The 13,936-nt window shown below is 33.7% G+C and overlaps 2 protein-coding genes across 6 annotated transcripts; one reads left to right on the top strand and one right to left on the bottom strand.

The window, feature by feature from the left end:
• The first annotated feature begins 276 nt into the window (after positions 1-276).
• Positions 277-3,993, top strand: LOC114403406 (nuclear transcription factor Y subunit A-9-like). 5 transcript variants are annotated; one of them, XM_028366380.1, is made up of 6 exons: positions 277-542; positions 906-989; positions 1,449-1,714; positions 1,880-1,992; positions 2,463-2,627; positions 3,160-3,992. In XM_028366380.1, exons 3-6 carry the CDS (start codon positions 1,474-1,476, stop codon positions 3,562-3,564), a joined length of 924 nt encoding a protein of 307 aa, XP_028222181.1. In that variant the 5' UTR covers positions 277-542; positions 906-989; positions 1,449-1,473; the 3' UTR covers positions 3,565-3,992. The 5 variants fall into 5 exon arrangements, with proteins under 5 accessions (XP_028222181.1, XP_028222164.1, XP_028222189.1 ...); XM_028366363.1 differs by having other exon boundaries at positions 277-623; XM_028366388.1 differs by lacking the exon at positions 906-989 and having other exon boundaries at positions 277-623; positions 1,880-1,935; positions 3,160-3,993.
• Positions 3,994-4,159: 166 nt separating this feature from the next.
• LOC114403396 (probable amino acid permease 7) lies at positions 4,160-7,376 on the bottom strand. Its single transcript, XM_028366342.1, has 7 exons — positions 6,988-7,376; positions 6,629-6,865; positions 6,378-6,471; positions 6,011-6,225; positions 5,764-5,897; positions 5,430-5,657; positions 4,160-5,226 (listed from the first exon to the last, which is right to left on the bottom strand). The coding sequence occupies exons 1-7, from the start codon at positions 7,109-7,111 to the stop codon at positions 4,825-4,827; spliced, it is 1,434 nt and encodes a 477-aa protein (XP_028222143.1). The 5' UTR covers positions 7,112-7,376; the 3' UTR covers positions 4,160-4,824.
• Between the last annotated feature and the right edge of the window lie 6,560 nt (positions 7,377-13,936).

Genomic DNA, 13,936 nt, shown 5'->3' with positions numbered 1-13,936 from the left:
TGCAAAGGAAAATGGACACGTGCCTCACATTGCTGTCAATTCTCGGACGCTGTGGTCCCCACCCTGAGGCCACGCGTTCACCGGATTCTGCTAGTCAAGTGCGTGTCACGTGGCCCAGACATTCAGGGCCTCTGATATCCTCACCCACCCCCTCTCAGATACCATTTTCCCTCCCACTTGTCTCCACGTGTCCCCTCCGTGAAACGTGATGCTGACGTCATCACTAGATGTCACTTCCAATTTAAACAGGCAAGGCAACACTGGACTACATTTGCTAGTGTTGTTAAGATTTTTTATTTTTATATATTTTATTTTCACTTTCACTGTTATTATCGTCAATTTGTCATGAGTTCCTTTATCCTCATCCTCTTGTTGTATCACAACTGAAGTGAGATATCAAACATTCAATACCCCAAATTCTAGTTCTAGAGAAAGCAAAGTTCTTTGATTTGCCTTCCACCCCCTTAATTTCCTTAATTAACCAACTGGGAAATTTGGTCTAATTGTGATTCATTCTCTTTGGGGGGCTTTTGTGGATTAAGGTTAGTATTTGCTTGATTAGGGAAGTCTTTATGTGACCTGGGTGGAATGATTCTGTGTCTGCATGTGTGAATTCTGGCAAGGTATCACCCAAACCAATTTTTTTTTTCTCTTGTGGCTTGTGATGTGGGAATGTTTTTCTGGTTGCAAATGTGGGAGAATTGGGATTTTGGTGCATGTACTAGGATAAGATAAACTCCCAATTTTGGTGATATTCTATTAAGTGTAGCTCACTAGCTAGTGTGTATCTGCTTCTGTGAACAATAGCTATGGTTGCATGTTGGAATATCACCTGGTGCTGTTTGGTTGTGTGACTAAATATATGGCAGAAATAAATGTTGCTGATTATGATTTTGTTCTTCTAGGGGCATTTGGTTTCTGGGCACTGTCCAAGAGTTGAAATATTTTTTCTTTTTCTTTAAACAGTTGCGGCTCCTGCTGAAGATCAAGTAATAGCAAAATGGAAACTATTTTTGTTTTAAGCCTCTGTTTGCTTAACAAGTATTATCTTTTCACGATGAATTTTAATAATTTTGAATGTGGGTTTATCAATTTTCTTTAACTTGCATGTCTACTATCAATCAGCATGCTGCATTTTAAGAGCCTTTCATTCATTAATGAAGCTATGAACTAGTACTATTGTAACTTTCTGTGAGTTGTGCTTGATATCATATCGATCAATTTGTACCTCTAGAAGGTTTGGATATCAATGTTTCTGAGACAATTATGGGTATAGTTTTCACTTCACGGGATTTTGTTTCAGAAATACCTTATTTACCCATTCTTTTAATTCCATTGGAGGGTCTCTTATTGTAAAGGGGAATAACCACTGTTGCTATCAACTTTTATTTATCTTGCCTTTGTTTTAGCATAAGGAATAAAATTTGTAATCCAATATTCTTTTGTAGGGAACTAGGGATCTGAAGATAAGATATGCAATCTAAATCTGAAACTGCAAATCAACTGAGGTCTGATCCACATTCCTTTACACCTAACAATGCTTATTCTGAACCCTGGTGGCGAGGTATTCAGTACAATCCTGTCCCCCAAGCAATGTTAGGAGTGAATGCATCTAATTCATCTTCACTTGAACGCCCTAATGGTGATTCGGAATCCAGTGAAGAGGATGATGATGCCACTAAAGAATCACAACCCACTGCTCCTAATCAATCAGGTGCTTTATATATATTGTAAAGAAAAATATAAGCATTAAAATAAGGAAAGAAAAAATTTGCTTATATATAATGCCCCAAATTATTACATTGATGTGATTTTTTATTTTAGTCCAAGTGTTACAAGGTTGCGAGGATACTGAAATACAGTATTCTTTTCTTGGCAGGAAATTATGGACAGGACCACCAAGCGATGCAACATTCTTCATCATCTGCACCTTTGGTACGTGATGATTGCCTTACACAGGCTCCACAAGTGGAACTTGTTGGCCACTCAATTGTAAGGCTTTGCCCTTTTGTTAGTTTTTAGCATGAAGAGAAGGTGCAAAGATCATAGCTTTATGACTATGTTTAATAGAATAAATTTTTGCATGTCAATGATGAAAATTCAATTATTGGAAAAATTATAGTCGAATCTTGCATGCTTTTGTATTGGATCCTAGTATGCTTCAAATTCTTTTACAACAGGCAGGTGCTTCAAATCTTTATTATAGGGGCATGTTGGTATGTGAGACTAACCAGTGTTCATACATAAAAAATTTATGCATGTAGTTTGTCAAACTCACTGTTTTGCATTTCCCATAAATGAGTCTGGTTAGAAACGTAGTTTGAGCATAACTCTGAAGGATAGATTCTTATTACATGATAAAAAAATTTCATGCTATTTGGTTTATTTTCCTGTTTCAAACAATGATGACATTGGGATCTCACTGCAATGATATAACCATATTGCATTTTCATTATTATTAGGGATACACTCCTTTTATAGGAATGCCCCATGCCAGAATGGCTTTGCCCCTTGAGATGGCTCAAGAGCCTGTTTATGTGAATGCCAAACAATACCAAGGAATTCTGAGACGAAGACAGGCTCGTGCTAAAGCAGAGCTTGAAAAGAAATTAATAAAAGTCAGAAAGGTACAAATGTGCACTAGAGCTTATACTTCTGTAGGCATGATTGTTACTCTATAGTTCTGAAGTTAATTGCCTTATCCATTTTGGAAAGTGATATATCAACACATTTCAGGTTTGGGATGTTTGTTCCCTTATTTTATTTTACATTGTTCTACAACCAATTTCCTTTCTGCAGAGCTAAAACTTTAGTTTGACATGAAGGAATTTTAACTGTGTTTATATCTACAAAGGATACAACCAAAGTAAGATAATTGGAAATCTAGTAACCTCTGAACCTTTGAACATTTAAAATCAGTTGAAGATTTTAGAAGAGTGCTGCTTTACCTAAATGCACAATGCTATGGATCTTGAAAGACTCAATAAAGTAAGAAGGATGAGATGTTATCTTCATTTAAGTTTACAAAACATGTGCCAAAAATCAAAATTTGTTTTTAATGAGACAGGTTGGCTCTAGTATATTACTGTGTGCTTGATATTTTGTACATGCAAATCTGCGATCCTTTGGCATACTATACTAACTTCTATTTCTTCACAGCCATATCTTCATGAATCCCGGCATCAGCATGCTATAAGAAGAGCACGAGGTAATGGAGGGCGTTTTGCAAAGAAAACTGAAGTTGAGGCTTCAAACCACATGAACAAGGAAAAGGATATGGGTACTGGCCAGGTCCCATTGTCACGGTCAATTAGTTCATCTGGTTTTGGATCACTACCCTCTGACTCTGCTGAGACCTGGAATTCTCCTAGTGTGCAACAAGATGCAAGAGGATCTCAAGTGCATGAGAGATTTGAAGAACGCAACTATGCAAATGTTTTGCAGTCATCATCTACTTTTTGTTTGCACTCGGGTGAAAGAGTGGAGGAAGGGGACTGTTCAGGTCAACAACGGGGAAGCATCTTGTCAGAGCACACCTCACAGAGGCGTCTTGCTATTCAGTAAACCATTGCATGTGTTGATGCTGAGGTTGGTATATATAATTGAGTGAACTAGTAGGTTGAGTACCTTGGCTATCTATCTGTAAACATTGGCAATTTGCATGCATGTCAAGCGGCAAATCATTCTTGGCTGGGTTTCAGCTGTTCATGATATGGGGAGAAGAATGATTGATTGGGCCATCATACTTGTGTTGTTGAAGTCTACCAGTCCTTCATTATATCCTCTTTTTCATTTTTTCTGTTTTTGTACAGAGATAGTAGTTAGCAAAGTCAAGCCAACGGATTAGAAGACTTGATGAAACAAACTACTGACTCACTTTCCTCTGGCGGCTTTATTTTATGTTACTCACCGGTTATTAATGCTTAATATGAGACATCATATGAGAAATTTGCTGCATGATTGTATTCACATCCTCTTCGACATTTTACCTTTCTTTTGTGTGCCATCAGGTCATTAGTTCAACTGAAGTTTGAGTGTTTGATCTTATATCGTTACAAAACTTGCAGTAACAGTTGGGTAATCAAAACACGAATGCTTCATGTTTCTTTAAATTCTCCAATTTTGTTATGCCCTGAATGGAAATGCAGAGACATGGATGTAAATAGATTTACTACATTAAATACTGTATTTTTTTACAATAGGGAATCCTATCCAAAGCGAAGATCGGGTTGCAGCAAAGTTACTGAAGTAAAAGGTCAACAACATTGAGAGGTCACTTGTGAGGAACTTATATTTATACCAAAGTTGGCTTAATCTAAATAGTATCGATAAGACTTCAAACAATAATCAAATAGAACTGAAAATTTTCCCACGGAAAATAATAATGTCCACTTTCAATTTGTTTGTATAACAGTGGAAGAACCGAGGAAGTAGGAGTGTTGAGCTCATTCATTTCAGCAGTGGATACCTTCAGCAGGTGAACAAATACAGAATCACTATTCCTATTGAAAATATGAGAGAATCTGCATGTTTATTGTCCAACTGGATTCGGTGCAGTCTCCTATTCCTTGCCCTCACACAGTTAGTGCATTTGTAACCATTGAATAAAGATCGGACAGTTCGGATCTCAAATACGTGTTTTATGTCTAATTTACTGAGATAGATGTCCGATCTTTATGTAATGGTTCCAAGTTAGTAATTGAGTGAATATGTGGAAAAGACATTGCAGATGATCCTCATTATTTGTGGGTCTTGAAAGGAGAAAAGTGGAGAAAAAAAAGAAGGCTATCTGAGTCTAATTCCTTGGAGAGGTCTCAAAGCTTCTCAGCTTATTTTTTCAGTTACTATTCCTTTAATACATCCAATGAGAGTGAACAATCCAAACAAAAAGCCAAAAAAGCTGAAAGTCCGAAGCAGTACCCACTTAGTCGTCCATGATACAGTACTGGACTGACTCAAGTATATTTCCACTGGAAAATATATGGTCAACGGCCAAAAAATGATGCTACCCAGAACCCCCAAAATCTGATTGAAGTAGGGAAATATCATTGCGATCACAGTTGTGGATGCAACATAAGCAGTTCGGAAAGACAGGCTGAGAAAATTAAGTTCAAAGGCAGGAAGCAACGGGAGTTTCAAGATATATGTGTGATTCACAAATTCACTATCTGGGAATCTAAAACGGAACCAATTCTCCACAGTGCCAAAAAATGGCTGGCTATACACCTGCACCAACAGGTAGATGCCACTTAAATGAATATGCATTCTATAATCTATAATAGTAGATACAAGTAGACTATATATATATATATATATATGTTGATTTCATAACACACTACCATAAGACAGGTGATGGAGAATATAGGAGATATAAAATGGGAGCACCATAATAAGAATTATTGACATGGTATCTCTATATTTATATGCACCTGATATGAACCAACTAGGTGAACCACTATACAAGCGTTAGCAAAGTTCACTAGCCAATAAGACTTGGAGGATACGAAACCTGTTAAAAGGTTTCCTGGTGTATTATCACCAAAGGCAGCATATCCAGCACCTCCACAACTGAGGTACAAGAATGTTGTGACACTGACCGCTATTACTGAGGCCTTCTTCATGGTTTGGTTTTCTGGTGGAGGCGATTTCAAAGTATCCTTCAAGGAACGCAGTAGATTGTATCAGTCTTTATAATTGTTAGACTTTCCCCCCAGAACTGTGGTAAAGTTATATTCTGGTTATCTGAATTTGCAAGGTATGTACCTGTATTTCCATAAGAATTGTCGAGAATGGATATGAGAATGATATGTCACCAAGTGCTTGAGAAACCAGCCATAACTTTTCAGCTCCATTAGAGGTACTGATTCCTCCAATGCTACCCTCAGCATGTCCTTTTTCTGAGCAAATTTTTGTCATAAAATTATATACATTTATCTAATCAAAACTAAATAACTAGCCCATGAACAAGCCAGTCATTGTGAGCCTAACCAAAGACTCCCCATACGCATACCTATGATTTGAGCAATGGAAAGCCCCATTCCTATGAAAGAATAAGTAAAGGACATAATTGCAGCAACAACCGACAGCCATTTGATGTTATGGAAGTTGGGTATCTGTGAGAGAACAATTTGGATAGCCCCAAAAAGTAGCATATAATATGCATCTACAGACTCACATACTGCTTCAGGCCCTTTGTTGTGGTAACAAAATGAATTTTGGATTGTTCTGCAGCCACAAATAAAAATAGCAGCTCAAATTTAATATTGGCAATCATATGGTGAAAAAATCTGGTTTTGCACAGATAAACGGAGGGAAATTAAAGGAAATGACATAACAGGAGAGGAAGCAGTATGATAAGTGGTGATCAATCAACACACCTTAAGCTGATAGCTGTTGTAATGACGAAGGCAATTGCAAAACCATACAAACTAATACTGACAAGAAGGCCACTGAGCCGTCCATTACTTATTCCTGTAACCAGCATAAGAGGATCTTATTTTACTATAGAAAGATATTAAATGTTCCAAATGGTGTTGGTACACATGATAGTAAGGAGTATTCTGGATCGGTGATCGAGATCTGGAGACACTTGATGTAGAAGGAAGAGAAGAAAGGGAATTGTAGGTACCTAAATGCAAATGAACAACATCAAGGTAGGAGGCACTTCTGTTGGGACCGTATTCGGGATGGGGATGGCGATAAGTGTTGCATAGAAGAAAAGAAGAGAAGAGAGTGGTGGAAGCAATGAGAAGGATGGAGAAGGGGCCTGCAAGCCACCCAAGCTGTGCAGTGCTCCATGGCAGAGACAGCACTCCGGATCCTATCACCCCTGTCACTATGTGTGCCACTGCTGTCCACACCGTCCCTTTTATTCAATTCAGCACATCACATTCACAACACAGACCAACATCTTATGTTAGTTTTTATAGTATGATGAGATAGATAGATGACTTTTGCACAAAACAAAACATTTAACACAACACAAACCTGTCCTTTTGAGAGGGTAAGCAGATTGGGTGAGTAACAGCGGGATGTTGTCATTTGACTCAGACTCAGCAGCCACACCCATCTTCAGACCAATATCAGATCCGATGCTATGTGCCTCATTCATTCTCCATCTTTTGCCACTTCAATTCCTGAGACTTTAAATAAAAGGCACAGAGAGATACAGGAATTTTCTACTGTTATTACAGGTAAGATGGCCAAAAGTGTCAAAAGCCCACAGAAGCGTATAATACGGGCAAGGCTGCTACTACTAGTCAGCCAAATAAAATAAACTCCTTTTTTTTCTTCTTCTTCTTAGCTCAATTATTGCCTTTTCTTTTTGCTTCCATTGCTTTTATAGAAGATTGTGTTGTTTCGCAAAAAACGAAAAACATGTTCCAATTTCCAAATCTACCCAGGACAGTTAGTAGAAACCGCCTCCATACTAGGAGTTGAATCTAATGCAGTGGATGTTTAAAGTAGCCCGCAAATAGTACTATCAATTTAGGATATTTGAAGTACGTGTTTAAATTATTTTTTTAATTAAAATATTAAAATAATGTTTGGTAAATAAAATAGAATAACACCAAAACAATATATTAACTTTCGTTTCCATATTTTTTTGGGTACATTATTAGTATATGTTTAATGCATATTAATTAGTATATGATTCATAAATAACATTTTAATGCTAAAAAATAAAATCAATTATCCGATATTTCCGTGTGAGAAACGCAACCATAAAATAGAACGAGACTAAAAGATTAAAACAATAATTTTGATGTCACTTTTAAGAAGAAGAAAAAAACAAGATGACAGAATAAACTATTTCCACCAGAGAAACAATCATTAATAAAAAATTTTATAAAAAAATCAGATAAAGTGACTCTCTCTCTCTCTGCAAATTTCTCTATTTATCTCCTTTTTTATTAATAGTTTTATATTTTCATGATATTCCTTAACGCCATAATTCAATCTCAATGAACAACAAACCCCAAAACATCGGAACCTTTAACCATGTTCCTTAAACGTCTCTACAAACTTCCTAGAATACTGGTCACTTTGTTTGATAGTAGTAGCTTCCAAGTTTTTTACAGAACTCGGGGGTCTTAGATATCAGTGAATACCCATGTATCCCATGTTGTACACCAAACACACTTTATTTTTCATGTTGCATAACTTCTAACGTGATTGCATCCGTTTGCTTGGTACATCTGAAAGTGAGAAATATAAATCAGGATGGCAAAAAAGTTTGCTATGTAAACCTAAACCACTCTATAGTCTACACTTGCTCGGTATATGAAAATATAAGGGGTGACTGAAAATGAGATGCACCTTTTTGAAATAACCAGAGTGCTGGGAACAATAAATGGTTGATTAGATTTTTGTTGAGACTTGAGTCCTGCTCTTAAACAAAACCTAGTAAGAATCCCTCAACAGGTCACAACCATAGCAAAAAAGTGGCACAACTTTCAAAGGTCAATGAAGAAAATCAGAAATTTTGTACTAGACAAGTCTGAACATAATGAAAATCAGTGAAAAAATTCATCCCAAATCCAAATGAACAAAAGAGGTGCATAGTGCATAACATAGACAACAGGTTTGTCATCATCAGGGCTCCTGTCTGCCTCAAAGAACTCCTGAAGGGGGTTGCATCTTGCATCCTTCCTTGCGACCAAACCAAGGCATTCTTATGTTAGCACTCAATCAAGTGACTCTAACCATCATAACCAGGCACTAACTAGGTTCTAGCTTCCCTATAGTAAAATTGAATAGGTACAGTTTGGATGACAAACCAATAAGGCATCAACCACTGTCACTAAAACTAGGGCTTTTGAAGATAGAAGGCTAAAATAATCACCAACTTTAGTGGTTAAAATACATGATATAATCTTATTACATTACTGAATTCAAAATTAAATCTTGTAGGAAATAGAAGTGGTAAAATATTAAGTGCATCTGATGAATTTATTTTGAAGTTAATACCTCTAAATTTTCCAAGAGGGCAGTGACATGAGATTAGATATCTTTGCTTACAGTTAAAGGAGAAAGGGAGTAAAAGTCAAAAGTCAAGAAGAGGACAATTTTCTACGAAAACAATAATAACCAAGTTCAACAGATAAGTTTCTCCGTTGATCTTAAAAAGTTGAAATGATACAATAGTGATAGAAATTGGACAAGAACTGAGATGCTTTTGAGTTGAAAAGGAGTTTACTTAAAACTAAAAATATGATTCATCGAAAGAGAATGGTTAGCAAAGAAATGGAAAGGAAAATGAAAAAACAGCATAACAGAATGCTGCAGTCTGAAACTGAAACTCTACTTGAGGAATACTGAGAACAGAGCATGACACCATAAAACAACAACGCAGTAAAGAGATAGAGAAATTTAATGCCAAACAACACAATGCAAAGAGTGAACGAGAATAAATAAGAATGGTTAGCCATTTGATAAGGAATAACATATAGTCTGATTATTTATTAAAATTAAAAAAGAACAGAAGATGCTATTTGAAATGGAAGCAGGCAAAAGTCAAAAGAAGGCAAAACTCACAAATGCAGTGACGGAGTCAGCTCCTGGAACCGCAACTACACTGCTGCATGTCTACTACTCTCAAATAAGAATGGAAATGGATCAGGCCGCTTATCACGAGCCTTCGACTGGTATGTTTAAGGTCTTACCTATCCTAACTTATTTATCATAAACATCATGTTTAAACTTTTTAAAAAACCTACTTAAATAAAAAATGTCAGACTTAAACTTTAAAAAAAAGTTTGTTAGATATGTTAGACTAGCCTATTTAATATATATATATAAACTTAGAACTCACAGATCAATCTTTTTTTAAAAAAATAAGATAAAATCTAAACCGCTCAGTCTAATTAGAATATTTTGATTGTAATTTTTATTTGGGTTGTTGTGATTAGTGAATTTTAATTTGTAGAGTGCTCTAATTAATTTTAATTTTTTTATGCAAAAATTAAAATGAAAATATGTGTCTTTCTTTATTAAATTTTAAAAAATACTATAAGAATTTTTAAAGTTAGTCATTAGATCTTCTTCATATATAATATTTATTGTAAAATAGATTTTTTAATAGACTTGTAGGTGAAGTCAGACTTTTAAATAAGTCAAGTCAAACCTAAAGAAAAACCTATAACAAATAAATAGATCAGACCAAACTTTATATTTTTAATTCAGGACCAAGATCAGACTTACTTAAGTCAAGTTTGCTTGTCTTTATCCTTATTCTCAAACAATGCATAAACCTTAAAGAAAAAAAAAACTCAATTGGACTTATCGTACATTAACCCAAGGGCTTTGTTATTCCCACCTCCATTTTTTGCTTCTTTTTTTAAATTTCATATTATGTTTGTTATTTTTCCCCCCTCAAAAGTACCCCTATGGAAACAAGTTTCCATTGTGCAATAGGCACATTGAAGACGTGTTTCCGTGTGTCCTTAATGTACAACATAAATAATTTTCCATTAGAAGATCCTCCTTCCTAACACCATGAAAGCACGTTTTCGTCGTGTATTGCATAATAGAAAATTGTTTTCGTTATACATCTAGGATGCACCCCTTGTCACAACATAAATGCATTTTCATCACGCAATAGGCTCATTAAAAACACATTTTCATTGTGTATTTTGACAGATTAACTTTGCTATTGAAAAAAACAAACCAAATGGAATAACAAGACCAAAACCAGTATCCATACATATAGAAATCAATACCATTACATTAATCATTATAGTTCAAAATAAGTCTCATAATAATCAATCTGTATATTATGAAGAAGTGAATATAAATGAAAAAATGATCTACAGCATAGTCTTCTCTTCTAATTTGAAATAAAGAATTGAAATGTTGTGTGTGATTCAAGCTTTGTCACGGTAGTATCCATGCCTTTGTGGTTCAATAGGAGTTAGGGAAGCTTCATCCTTTAATTAAGCCAATAAGAGGACACAATTAAATAAGGTTAGCAAACAAATTGACAGAATTATAATGCTAAATTATAAAATAATTAAAAAATGTATACTTGCACAAAGGGGCAATCATGAAGCTATCTAGTTGTAATAATTTAGTGATGTGAAAGAGACGAGAATTGACTATTATATGAAAAAATATCTAACTTTATAACCTATACATAAAGTGAATCAATTCAACATCATAACCGACTAATAACATAATTCATATAAAAAATATATATCCTATTATCAAAACTTGTTATTGTGTTATTTTCAACATATAAAGAAGAATTATTTCAACCTTGTTTTGTGCCAAAGAGTTGAGCATATTCAACCTATCATGGCTAAAGTTTCCAAATCCAATCATCATGAATTAGAGTCCAACAATCCTCATTCTTAGATAGCAAAGTTTCATTAGTCATTAATCATCATAAATATCAAACAAACATTCAACATTTAAGATAAAGATTGTTTCACATCATCTTTTTTTATTCCCATAAATATGAGGAAGAAAATCAATGTTCCCATATTTCTTAAGAGGTTATGATAATATATTTATCATATTTTTAGATATATTTTATTCCTAAGAAAATTATACTCTTGTAAATATTTTTTTATTCTAATGAAGAGAGAAAGAGTATTTGATATTTTCATATGAAAGGAAAATTTATTGTCTATTTTTATCATATTTTTAGATATATTTTATTCCTAAGAAAGTTATACTCTCACATTGTAAATATTTTTTATTCTAGTGAAGAGAGAAAAAGTATTTGATATTTTCATATGAAAATGAAAGTTATTGTCTATAATAATTACCTATTCCTACTACATTCTTTTATCTTTTTCTTTCTCTTTTACTTTTTTAATTTTGTAATTAAATAAATTTTAATTTTTTTTTTCTAAAATTACTAAAATTTTCATGGGAATAACATTCATTCCCAAGTATAGTATTCTTGAGATTATAATTTCTAAAAATGTAAAATTTTACTGTGAAACAAATTTCGTTAAAGTTAATTATTCAATACATCTCTTGTATTGTTTAGTGTACACAAAATACACTGTATCATGTTACGTCATCAAACATTCATGTCAGTCTTGAGTGGAGGAACACATCCCTTAGTAGCAGTTGAGCTCTGGATCGACAACTTATTTTTTATCTCTTATTATTTGAATATAAGGTTATTTTTACCTCTTATTGTTTTAAATATATATTGTTACATCCTATCAACTACTATTTGTAAGTGACACTGACAGTTTCCTCTATCAACTATCAATAGGGAGTCGTAGCTCCCTTCCTACACTAAGTATGAGTACTAGGTTCCCTTAAGGCAAAAGCACCAGTTTGGGGTCCTTTTCTAAATTATTTATCAAAAGGGGACTGTTTTCAAACTATTTATCGAGGGGGTTTGTTTTTATTTGCATTGCGCCAAAGGTAGGGATGCAATTCAACGGGGAGCTGACATGTGACATTGAGCTATTGTGCCAAAAGCTTTGTGCAATGAGTTGCTACAGTTACAGTGGTACAACCACTTTTGGACAGGTTATGCCAACGTGTATAGTGTTTGACTGCTTTCTGTAGTGTGTATTGTTACAGTTGTAGTGGCGCAACCACTCTTGATTTTATTTTTTCCAGATCTTTACACTCGGTTACATCAAAGGAAATTAAGACATCTCATAATTTAGAATTCAACCTAAAAATAAACAAGATGTGGTAAAAAATTACTTACATCAAAGATAAAACTTAAATACTATCAGATAATTATATTGTAATTTCAACACATTAATTACTTGTTGAAATTTTCTTGATTTTAAGTGAAATGAATAATATGTATACTAATATCATCTAACTACGTGCAAATCATTATATATAATACATTTATTTACTTTAAAATTAGTTATTTTAAAAGTTTATATTTATAATATTTTTTATTAATTGAAATTAGTTTTTTTTACACTAACAATACATCTTTATTAAATTTTTATAAGTATCAGCTAATTAGTATTGATTTTGTAAAATAGTTTATCGCTTGATTTCTTTTAAAAATATTATCAATTGTCATTTTACAAAATTAAGAATTAAAATGATAGTTTTATAATTAAACAAAAGTATGAAAATTTTGTGAAAGTTAGAATTTAAGTGACCTGACCAATATTATAAAGAATAAAAAGTTTCACCATATAGATTATTTCAAATTAAATAGTGATATTAAGTTTGAATTATATATATATATATATATATATATATATATATATATAATTACATTAGATAATAAAAAAATTATCTCCGCTAATAATTCTATAACTAGATCAGAAATTTTTTTGTCACTATTTTCTTAATTATTCAATTAATATTTGTTTTAAAAAAAATTCCAACCATTGAATGATACTTTTGTGCTATTCGTGTAGAGGTTGTTCGTGCTAAATAGCAACACTCATATTGTTAATGTGGAATGAATATCCATTAATTTAATCAATTAGTAATTTCCAATTTCCAATCTAGATTTCATTCTACAAAAGATACTTGTGGGACGCATAAAAGAAAAACAGAGATTCCAATTTCCAAAGTGCAAGAGAAGTTATGCAGGCGGGATAAGTGGTGATTCTCTTTTTGATCCCACAAACCGTGTGAACAATTTTACAATATAATAATAATTGACATTTGAGAGACACATTATAATATTTATAACACTTAAATAATTTTTTTTAACAAACTGGGCTCACGTCTTAGTAAGAATACTTTATCTTCTAAGGATAAAAATACTATATAGCAACGTCCATTAAATAAAACCGAGTGTGATGATCTAGAAAAAATAAAATAAAGAGTGGTTGCGCTAATGCAGCTGTAGCAACACCCGCTGCCGAAAACAATCAACACTACATGCTGACATAGTCTGTCCAAAAGTGATTGCGCCACTACAGCTGTAGCAACCCGTTGCGCAAAGTTTTTGGCACAACAACTTAATGTCACATGTCAACTTTCC

This window comes from Glycine soja, chromosome 2, assembly GCF_004193775.1.
Source record: "Glycine soja cultivar W05 chromosome 2, ASM419377v2, whole genome shotgun sequence".
NCBI classification, from domain to species: Eukaryota; Viridiplantae; Streptophyta; class Magnoliopsida; order Fabales; family Fabaceae; genus Glycine; species Glycine soja.
Note: the sequence above shows the minus strand (reverse complement) of the source record. Positions and strands in the feature narration are given on the sequence as shown.

Coding starts and splice junctions, on each gene's coding strand:
- LOC114403406 (XM_028366372.1), top strand. CDS start 1,474: ATGCAATCTAAATCTGAAACTGCAAATCAACTGAGGTCTGATCCACAT. Junction 1,993..2,462: donor AACTTGTTGGCCACTCAATT/GTAAGGCTTTGC, acceptor CATTATTATTAG/GGATACACTCCTTTTATAGG. Junction 2,628..3,159: donor AATTAATAAAAGTCAGAAAG/GTACAAATGTGC, acceptor ATTTCTTCACAG/CCATATCTTCATGAATCCCG.
- LOC114403396 (XM_028366342.1), bottom strand. CDS start 7,111: ATGAATGAGGCACATAGCATCGGATCTGATATTGGTCTGAAGATGGGT. Junction 5,898..6,010: donor TTCCATTGCTCAAATCATAG/GTATGCGTATGG, acceptor AAATTTGCTCAG/AAAAAGGACATGCTGAGGGT. Junction 5,658..5,763: donor CAATTCTTATGGAAATACAG/GTACATACCTTG, acceptor CGTTCCTTGAAG/GATACTTTGAAATCGCCTCC.